This window comes from Aspergillus heteromorphus (assembly GCF_003184545.1).
Source record: "Aspergillus heteromorphus CBS 117.55 chromosome Unknown BO70scaffold_17, whole genome shotgun sequence".
Lineage (NCBI taxonomy): Eukaryota > Fungi > Ascomycota > Eurotiomycetes > Eurotiales > Aspergillaceae > Aspergillus > Aspergillus heteromorphus.
The window spans coordinates 375,015-384,875 of NW_020290422.1; the positions used below are offsets into that span (position 1 = coordinate 375,015).

At 52.3% G+C, this 9,861-nt stretch overlaps 4 protein-coding genes across 4 annotated transcripts; 2 read left to right on the plus strand and 2 right to left on the minus strand.

Moving 5' to 3' along the window:
• Window positions 1-730: 730 nt before the first annotated feature.
• Window positions 731-2,670, minus strand: BO70DRAFT_363193 (putative chromatin remodeling complex subunit (Rsc9)). Its single transcript, XM_025543505.1, has one exon. It carries the CDS (start codon window positions 2,519-2,521, stop codon window positions 818-820), a length of 1,704 nt encoding a protein of 567 aa, XP_025398255.1. The 5' UTR covers window positions 2,522-2,670; the 3' UTR covers window positions 731-817.
• Window positions 2,671-4,402: 1,732 nt separating this feature from the next.
• BO70DRAFT_294293 (uncharacterized protein) lies at window positions 4,403-5,183 on the plus strand (the record flags this gene model as incomplete). The annotated part of the gene is made up of 3 exons (XM_025539472.1): window positions 4,403-4,624; window positions 4,685-4,822; window positions 4,869-5,183. The coding sequence occupies 3 exons, from the start codon at window positions 4,403-4,405 to the stop codon at window positions 5,181-5,183; spliced, it is 675 nt and encodes a 224-aa protein (XP_025398256.1).
• Window positions 5,184-5,796: 613 nt separating this feature from the next.
• BO70DRAFT_363194 (uncharacterized protein) lies at window positions 5,797-6,049 on the plus strand. Its single transcript, XM_025543506.1, has one exon. The coding sequence runs from the start codon at window positions 5,810-5,812 to the stop codon at window positions 6,041-6,043; it is 234 nt and encodes a 77-aa protein (XP_025398257.1). The 5' UTR covers window positions 5,797-5,809; the 3' UTR covers window positions 6,044-6,049.
• A 206-nt stretch (window positions 6,050-6,255) lies between these two features.
• On the minus strand, window positions 6,256-9,299 carry BO70DRAFT_317156 (putative C6 finger domain protein). Its single transcript, XM_025540374.1, has 6 exons — window positions 8,826-9,299; window positions 8,634-8,746; window positions 8,322-8,566; window positions 8,078-8,270; window positions 7,431-8,020; window positions 6,256-7,368 (listed from the first exon to the last, which is right to left on the minus strand). Exons 1-6 carry the CDS (start codon window positions 9,228-9,230, stop codon window positions 6,500-6,502), a joined length of 2,415 nt encoding a protein of 804 aa, XP_025398258.1. The 5' UTR covers window positions 9,231-9,299; the 3' UTR covers window positions 6,256-6,499.
• Between the last annotated feature and the right edge of the window lie 562 nt (window positions 9,300-9,861).

The following is a 9,861-nucleotide window of genomic DNA, read 5'->3' on the forward strand; positions in this document are numbered from 1 at the left end:
CACATGACTCCGGCATCCTAGCTACAGTACTAGACAGCTAGATCACCCCCCAACTTTCAACAGTCCTACGCTACGGCCTCGTTCCCTTGCTACTGTATACTCCCATCACCATCACAAACACTAAGACCTAACACAAAGGAACCGAAACTCAAACTCAAACCCAAGGTGAGCCCGGAATATTGCAAATGGCAATTAGGTTCTAGAAAAGAAAAAAGGCATTTGTCTAGAGATTGGAGGATCGTCCTCCGCCCAGTTGCCGACACCATAGCACACCACTCCACTCCACTCCACTCCACACCGTATAGTACACTCGTCAAGCAAAGGCATGGACGCATGACTGCGGAACGAAAAGAGAAAGACTGAAGACTAGAAGGAGAAAAAAAAAAGAAAGAAAAAAAGAAAGATTAAAGAAATCATAACGCGACACAACAGCCAATCTCCAGATCTACCTCATCACCCGGACGCCATTTAGTCAGATTGCCGATCAATTTCCCAACCGATTTTATGAATGTTCCCTCCTCGGGGGGTTCAGTAGCATAGAAGCGCACACTTGTTTGTTGCTTAAGGCTTATTTCCAAGGGTGGGTGGGGAGTACAGCAGAAAGAAATTAAAAGCAGACACCACACACGGAGTTAAAGAGAAATAACAAGGGAGATAAGCCAGGGTATTTGTACAACATATCAGAAGATAATTGAAATAGAGAGAAAAAAAAAGGGGGGGGGGAGAGAGAAAAGAAGCAGCCACACTTTAGAAATGCCATAGAATAGCGGGAACCTGAAAGAAAGAAAAACTCCAGTTCGTCACTCGGCAGATTCATTTAATAATAATCCTCTTTCTCTATTATCATGATCAACTCCGTAAGTTCCTTGCGTAGTGAGCGATTCCGGTCCCATATTTCCACTATCTTCGGACGGTGGCTGAGGAAGACCGCCTTCTTCCACACGAGACCGTATTTTTGGACCACGCCGTTGGGGAGGTTTCGCGCGATGTTGCGCAGCACCAGGGCGGCCTTGTAGGCTACGCCGATGGGCTCGGCCCTCTCGTTGACTGGAGTATCCATGTAGAACCACTTGCGAACGATGCGCTCTTGGAGCACCGCGCGCTTGGATACGGGGGCCTCTGCGTCCTCGGGGCGCTCTTCGGGTAAGTGCGAGGCCACGTGACCGGCCACCATGGCGGTGTTAGCACTAGGCCCAGAGGAGCGGAACCGCGTGCAGTTGTCCCAGTTACAGGTGTGGATTGGTGATTCGGCATCGTCTAGGTTGTAATGGCCGGGGGTGTCGGTTGCCTTGAGCTCCATGTGGTCGGTGAAAACGTGGTTGCGCAGGTCTGCGGGGGATCCAAAAGCACGCTGGCAGGTCTTCGTCGGCTTGGAGTTATCGGCCCATTTGCAGTAAGTGTAGGGGAATCCCTGGAATGTGTAGGCGGTCTCGAGCGGACGGATTCCTTTGATGATGAAGCGAGTCGCCGCACCGGGCCCGTTGATGACTTGCGCTTGCGCATTGGTGAAGGTTGTACTGACATTTTTGATGAACTCGGCTGCCGGGAGAACACCACCCCCAGGAACCCGAGGGTCTGCGAATCGGCTCTGGTACGCTTGCCACAGAGCTATTTGGGTAATTTCACATTCAGCATCCTCGACAAAGCAGCAGCGCAGCCAGCGAGAGCTGCGCTCCGGCTCTTGTAGCTCCATCAGGTCCTTCAGGAGCTCTGCTGGCACGCGCGGGATCTCGGACGGCGGCGGCGCTACCTTCTCCTCTTGCAGCACTGTCTCTTTCTTGCTAGGTCGGGCTTCGTACGTCAGTAACGCAATCATCCGGGGCGCGAAAACGCTTGGGAAGTCGAAGATCTCCAGCATGGTCTCGATGTTCTCACGCGAAAGGGTATATTGATACCAGAAGTCGAGTGCACCACTTAGGACATCTTTGTCCAAGTCCAGGAGAGTGTGAAAGTACAGTTGCTGCAGGGTTTGTTTTGGCATGCGCTCCATTGCACGGTTTCCTTCCGGCTCATCCAGTTCGGTGGAGAAATGTGTGATCGCCCAAAGGGCACGAACGACGTGGGCGCGATCCGGTGATTCGAGGCAGTCCAGCAGCGAAATCCAGAGCGGATCTTCAGGATCAGTCCGCATGAACTTGGTGACCTCTTCCGCAATGTCTAACGCGTCGTTCTTGATTTCGTTGAGACGTGGCTGGTTAGGAAGATTGATCAGTAAGACTAGGAAATCCCTCAGAAGGCCTTTCGCATAACGCGAAACATAGAAAGCGTTCTCTTTGAGCAGAACCATATTCCTAAGAACCAGTGTGGCCTCCTTGACATTTCGTAGACGGTGGTTGAAGTCGTCCGTTTCCAGGGTGTCGCTAGGCAATGTGACAGGTATCCTCTTGATCTTATTGAGCAGATCTCGTGTTCCGTGTAGGGAGTTGAGCACGTTGACACGATCCATGGATTCACGAAAGTCGTACTGAAGTTCCCATTTCACGCCCGTGCAGAGTAAGGAGATGTCTATGGCCTTTTCCATCAAGGTCTCTGCTAGCAAGGGGAAACCCTCAAACTTAAACTTGTCCCAACGCTGGTTTGATATCTGGACAAGATGGTACAACGCGAAATCGACTTCGTCGGGAATGCCGGACTGCAAACCGTAATGGGCACGTTTATAGATGTGGTCCGCTGTTCAAGGGTGTCAGCAAGGTCTCTAAATCACAAGACAAGCGTCAGGACCTCACGTACACTTCGGGACTTCGAGATGTCTGAGGGGGTAGTAGGGGTCATAGAAGTCGGGTTGCTTGGCCACCTTGCCGTGCAGACTGAGAAACAGGCCCGGCCTGTTGCCCGGTGTCGCGACCTCTCTTGTATTCATCGGCACCTTCTGCTCATTTCCTTCCCAATTGTCCGGTTGGAAATGTGAATTGTTGGAGCTCGGGTTCGGGACGGGGGAATTGGTTTGCGTGTCGGCCACTGATGGTGGCGGTGGGGATTGGTTCGCGTGGGTATGTGAGCGTCTGGCGGGTGTGGTATCCGGGATGAAAGGCTGATTGGCCTTGGGAGCCTGCCGCAAGCCCTCTACAGGACATCAATATGAGCTTTACCAACAAGGGCGACGTGAGCTGGGGCGGAACGTACCTCGCAGGGACGTGCGGGGAGTCTGGGAAGCCATATTGGGCTTGACTCAAGCACGCCTGGACCTGTTTTCTTGTGTATGGATCCTTCCTCCAAAAGACCCCAGGCTGACCCAACTAACCCGGGCTGTTGGCCAAAGGTACCTTCTGCGGGCTGAGTGCGAAAGGTCTGTGGTCAAACGCGCGAAATGTAAGTGCCACTTTCAAACGATCGGACTGTCTGAAACCCCGTCTTCCGTCTCTTTCAGGTACCCCCTCGAAATCACGCCCTGCGAATATCTCGGTGTGATGAGATGGAATCCAACACGGAGGTCGTTCGGGCGAAATGGTCGCTTGTGAGGTGGGATCGACGGTAGGTTGGCGACGGACAGGAAGCTTAGGCGCGGTACGAAGCTATCGGAGGGACTGGCTGCTGGGAACAAGAGAGGATGCGACGGGACAACAACATAGACGTTCGCGTAGGAGGCGCTGAGGGAATTAATTGGAAAGTGTGGCTGCGCGGATCATATGTGACTGGCAGCGACAGATCTAGTCCGAAGTGAGGTGCCAATTCCTTTGCTAAGGCCCAGGAAGGGAGGGCGCTGGGGAAATATCGAGACGAGCTGAACCTGCGATCGATCCGTCCTTCTTTGCATCCGCAGGCAAAAGTCCGCGCTGCTCCTTCTGGCCTCAGGCGCGTGCCCGGATTATTGCTGGTTCCGGCATCCCGGTCAGGAATGCGTTTGTCTTGTTTGCCCTGTTTGCCCTGTTTGCTTCATTTGCCATTGTGCCTGATCTTGCGGCCTCAGGTTTGTATATTATTGGTATTTATTCTTTCACATAGTGCGGGGTGTACAAGGCGCTCAAGGCTACTTTTTCTAGTCATTTTATCCACTCTGTCCATTCACAAAGCACACCTTTTACATGAAAAATATTACGAATGTCATTGGACATTTATTTTATCATTAAACACACTACTCCGTACCTCAAAAGAATATAATCTAAACGGTCCAGCTTACCTGGTGCAAATAACCATCATCATCCTTCTCCCCATTACATACTATTCCAATTAGGTGTGCAGAGCTCTCAGAGCGAGAGAAGAGCAGGGCTGGTGATATTGGGCCTAGTCTCAGGTCACCTGCTGGTACTATAGTCACCCACCACGCTCTCTCCTGTTCAACAGACACTCCTCCTTCACACTCACCCCGAGATATAAAGCATCATCGAATCGCGATATTGATGCCTATATAGTGTATCCATATTGTTTCTCTATATCTACATTTCCAGATAGATCAATTCAAACCATGCATCGCCATGCCCAGCAGTCTGTTGAACCCACCTCTCTCGCCCGTCTATCGTTAGCCAAGTTTTCCCATTCAACCACTTCATTCAACCACAGAGGCCCATTGAACTGGTGCCATGTGATGGGTAATGGGGATCTGACTGGCATCTTTGAGAGGCTTCCAATGACAAGCTTCACTCCAGACAGGATTCTGCTAAAGGTTCTCCGCGTTCATGAGAGCTTGGTAAGAGACAAAAGCTCTACAAAGCAAAAGAAATGCAAACACTGAATCTGAGATCCTCAGGAAGAGATTGATCTCACTCATCTAGTTATCGAAGCCGGGAACATGAACCAATCCAGTCAGAACCCATCCTTCAGGTCAATCTTTGCGGTCGTCGTAAAGCTACCCTGTCTGGCCGTGAAGTATCCCCGGGGAAATGCAGTAAGAGAATAAAGTCCATCTAGCTGCCCTGCTAAGCATCCTCCAGGTTCGTCGCTTCCAGATCAAGTTCTCCTTAGACCGTGACTTCTATACAGCCCTAGCGATCCTGAGCGACATGAAGTGTCCGTTCTCAGAGGCCAGCGTTGGTTCCGTGCGGCCACTGACCTCGTCCCACTGGAATTCGGGATCCATCGAGCCTACATCCATGGTAAAGGAGGCACAAAACGGTCCGAATATCCCGGCTTCATCCTCGTCAACAGGTTCTATCTATCCTCCATACCCCTCAACAACTAGTATATCTGGCCCCTCCAGCGTTACTACAGGTAAGTACCTCATATGTCAACATCATACAGCCATATAACTAACTACCATGGCATCCCAGTGCCTCCCTCTTCATCAGGTACCAATCAAACTCGCAACACCCTCTTCACTGCAGCCAGCAGCATCCAAACTCTCACACATGGAAACAATCCCTTCGACTTCGCGCAGCCAAATAATATACCAAATCTGAACAACCCAGACATGAATCGGCCTAGACCTTACACATCAACAGGAACACATCCCACACCGTCTCTGAACGACACCCTACCACCGAAAAGGGAACTACCATTTTCCAAGCCAGGGCTGAAAAGAACAGGCACTCTAGCAAAGCTGCCACCAACCTTTTCGCAAGCAGCAAGTGCATCCACTCAATCCTATGACAACGGTACAGCAATTCCGAATTCAGCCCTCACATACCAAGAACGAGCTACGCTAATCTCTCCCGTTTGATACATAATAGCTAGAAACAAACCCCCTCAAACATCCACCAAGCCATCCCAGACAAGACCAGCAACCTCAAGCGGACGAATCACCGTTCTCAAAATACCACGGCCTGAGGATCCAATTCCAAAGTCCAAAAACGAGCCATACCTCCCCAATCAGTCCAACTTACACTCATATCAGGAGGTACAACCAACCCCAAGCACAGAAACAAACCTACGACCGATGAGCCCACCCGCTCCCTTATCCAAACCGGACGAAACCCCCGAAACCTCCTATCAACCCCAGATGACAGACGCAATTACAGTAGCAGATCTCTCCTCGTACATGTCCGCCCCCACTGCGGAGCGGACCGCCAGCGTGGAAGCGTGGATTTGCAGCCAACTTGACGATGACGGGTTTCACCAGCTTTGTCAGGATATGGAGGGAATCTGGAGACGGGTCGGGTTCGGGAGATAACAGAACCCCTTGTTATAATTATCTGGCCGTTTTAAATCTGATTTGCGTGTGCCTACTTCGTGTTCTATTTCAATTGTGAATGTTTGACCGGACTACTACTATTACCACCTAATGCCGAGAATGCCATGAAGTTATCCTTACTGGGTGGATATACTCTACACATTTCAACGGAAAACACTCCTCCAGGATATACATTTAGAGTAGTATTACATACAGAACCTAGCAAGAAACAAAACAACACGCTGGCCACGGCACAGCAAGACGAAGCAATCATTAGAAGTAACTAAGCATGAGGAATAAAAGCGGCTTTTCCCGAAACGAAAAGAGAAAAGAAGACAAGAGAAGAGAAGAGAAGAGAAGTCCAGCTCAACTAAGAAAGAAAGAGATTTCGATTTTCCAATTTACCACTAGTAAAAACGCAAACACAACACATCCAGCCATGCATGCATGCTTAGCTTACCGAGACCGACGATAGATCAGCCCGGAGAAAACATTCAGGTAACCTTCTTTTGTGAGGAGAGTGTAATCCACGACCGTATGACCCTGGAGCTGGGGAGAGACCAGGTTGGGGGAGGTAGCGTTCATGTTGTTATCGGTTGAGGGGATGGCGGGAGGAGGGGAGGAGACATTGGCGGCGACTTGGCCCTCAGCGCCGACGGCAAGATCCGCCAGGTGCTGGAGGGAGCGCTGCTCGTTGGGACCCATGACCGGTGGCGCCGCGGAGCCGCTCTTCACGAGGTTGGGGTCCTGGAGCTGGTTCTCCTGTGCCTTGGCGCGTCGCCATTCAAGAAATACGTGGATCTTGGCATCCCAGCCTGCAGTGGCGAGAATATCCCCGAACTCGCCCATCTCGGACGTGCGTTTGGAGCGGTACTCGAGGATGTCTTCAACCTTTTTGAGAGACTCCCAGCATTGGTTTGCAAACTCGGGGAGCACGGTGGACTCGAGAAGAGTCATGGAAGCCAGAGCCAGACTGTGCAAGTCGAACGGTGTTGTCAGGCGGGACTGCATGCTTGCCTTGTGCAATTCGTTGATCACCTCTTCGGCAGCATAGATTATCTCGTACGGGCTGTAGACGAAGATGTGGCGTTTGATCAACAGGCGGACAGTCCAGTATAGTTGGTTCTGCAGGCTCTCGATGAAGGTGTGAGGGGTGGGCTCTTCTATGTTGTCGTAGGGCTTGCGGAAATCCCCTATCTCGGTGAGACGCTCAAGCGATGCGACCAGATTCGCCCCAACCATACGGCCTAGCCCTGAGTTGGTTTGGCAAACGTTATGTTCTTGCGCAGCCAGTGTAACCATCTCAACAAGGAAAGTGGAGTAAGCTAGAGCAAAACAGCGTTAGTCAATAGTGCCAGCAGCACGTAAGTGGGACGGTTGGACATACAGCCAATTCCGGCGGCGACCGAACCAAGAACTCTTTCATCTTCACGGCCACCAATCTCAAATGTTCCGAGGACACTAGGGTCCGCAACACTGATGGCATACCAGCGAGTCAGGATGCCCAGGGATACCCAACTGCGTCTTACAAGGTTTGCGTCCGAATCGACATCCGGGTCCGACGACCGTTTAGTCTTCAACTGGCCAAGAGCCTTCGCCATATCCGAGCCAAGCTTGGTGGCAGACTGGATAAGCGAGTGCTTAGGCACTCCATCTTTCATGGTGAAGTTGTCGGGCCCTCGGTAGTCACAGTCGAGGATCATGAGCAGCATGGTCTGAAGCCAGATCAGGTTCACACCAGTTGGGCGCACCATGGCGGGCTGCCGGGTATAGTAGAGAAGAAGATCCTGGGCATTATCAAACGAGGTTACCCTCTCGAAGGTGCTCATCACACGGTCCATGTTGGTACGCGTCACTGTAAAAATGCTGTACAGAAATATCTCCTGGACCTCTCGGCTGCATTGGTGTAGAATTTCAAGAAGACGTTCTTTGGAGTGTGGCAGGATGGGAAAGACGGGGTGAATCTTCTGGTAGTAACTACCTGGAGTTAGAAAGGGTTACGCAAGATGGGCGCGAATCCGGAAAGGGACGTACGCATTGAGTGCACCCTCATCCACATCCAATGGAGTCATGTCCTCATCCAAAGCTTGCTTAGGCACTTCAGGTATTTCGAGTCCGGACGGTAACTCGTTTTCGTTGCCGGTGGTCCAAAACAGATTTCCGGGCTTGGGCGCAGAGTTGTTCATAACAGAAGGATTGCAAGGATCGGTCGAGCTTTCTCCTGCTTCTACTACAGTTAGCCAAGTGAGCCGTGAAGCCGTCAAGGAGCGTTACGAACCAAATGCATTATGCGGGCGAGTATTAAAAGGCGCCTGCGCAAACGATGAGCTTGGCAGCCCTTCAAACACCGAGTATGTCCTTTTTCGGCCAATTGGGCCAGCGTCCATTGGTGGCGAAAAGTCCTGGTACGCCCTTGGCGAAGACACTTCGTTCATCGTTTGGTATGGCATGTCAGGGTGGACCATAGCAGGTTGCATCTGACTTTCGAGAGTATGCAATCGCTCCGCCAATTCCTTGATGTAACTATCGCGTTCGTCAGCGAAACACCATCCTGTTGCCCGTAGAGGCAAACGCGTATCGTAGCTCTTACCCTTTGCTAGGGCCACGCTTCATGGGAACACGGCTGAATTGACAAACAACCCCAAGGCGACGACAGTTCGAGCAGGTTTCGACACCGGATTCGGAGCTTGCATCGCAACGGACCTAGGATGCGGAAAAAAAAAAAGTCAGATGGATGGAGTCGCGACGCGTTGTTTTGGGGAGAGCGTGTCAGGTACAGTACCTTCTTGCGCCTGCACTCATCGCACGCTCGAGAAATCTTTGATCGCTTCCTTCTGGCGCTCTGGTCACCGTAGCTCAGATCGTGATTCGGATCGACGCCCACTTGCTGGCTTGGGGTGAACTGGAGCATGTGTTGTTGATGCTGGTCGGGAGACGACGGGCGGCCCATATCAGCACCGCCAGGGTTGGAGGAGCCCAGGACCATGGACTGACCATGGTGCACGCCGTTGCTGGAGGCATCGGCGAGGCCGGGGCCAGAGGTTTCGCGCGACAGTTCGGCAGTGAGGAGCTCGTCGGCGGTCAACTGACGGTTGTAGTACTGCATGGCGCCCTGACTCATCTGCGCCGCGTTGGGCGAGGGGTAGGAAGGGGCCGGAGGCATATCCGAGTGCTCGCGGGAGTTCATTGTGACCGAGGGAGATGAAAGCGCCAGGGCAGGCCGGGGGTGGATGGTGGAGCGATGCTCCGGGGGATGGTGGAGGGAGAGTGTTGAAGGACGGAAGACGCGCGAACAGCAGGCAAGGTTTTACAGGCTAAAATTACCTGGGCGGGGAGACATTTTGAAGGGGTTAGCGCCGAAGGCCGTCGCCGACGAGCAGGTCTCAGCAAACATGGTCGCGCGACCGAATTGCAGGAATTCCATCGCACCGAATCTGATGTCGATTCGGGTTGACGAGGATATAGTTTCATATTGGGATGATCGCGCCGACGCGGAGGCCCGGCCTTTTGTTTCTGCGTCCAGCGACGGATTAATACTATTTCCCTCCTGCCCACCGGCCCAGACTCGACCATTCATTCATTCATCCCCTCCTCCTTTGCCCCAGGGAGACTGGACGTCGGGCGCCTCGATTCGATCGTTTCCATTTTGATCCTCGGGGTCCCTGGAGTTGTTTCTTCCTCGCCTCCGCAACTCCCTGGCCTGGTATATGAGGCGATTGACTGCAGTCGTGGAGTCGTGGATTCGCCCTCAACCCGCGATCGTTCCCTGGGGGGCAGATGAAGTAACCAGCCCTTTACATGCTACGTGCGGAGTACAT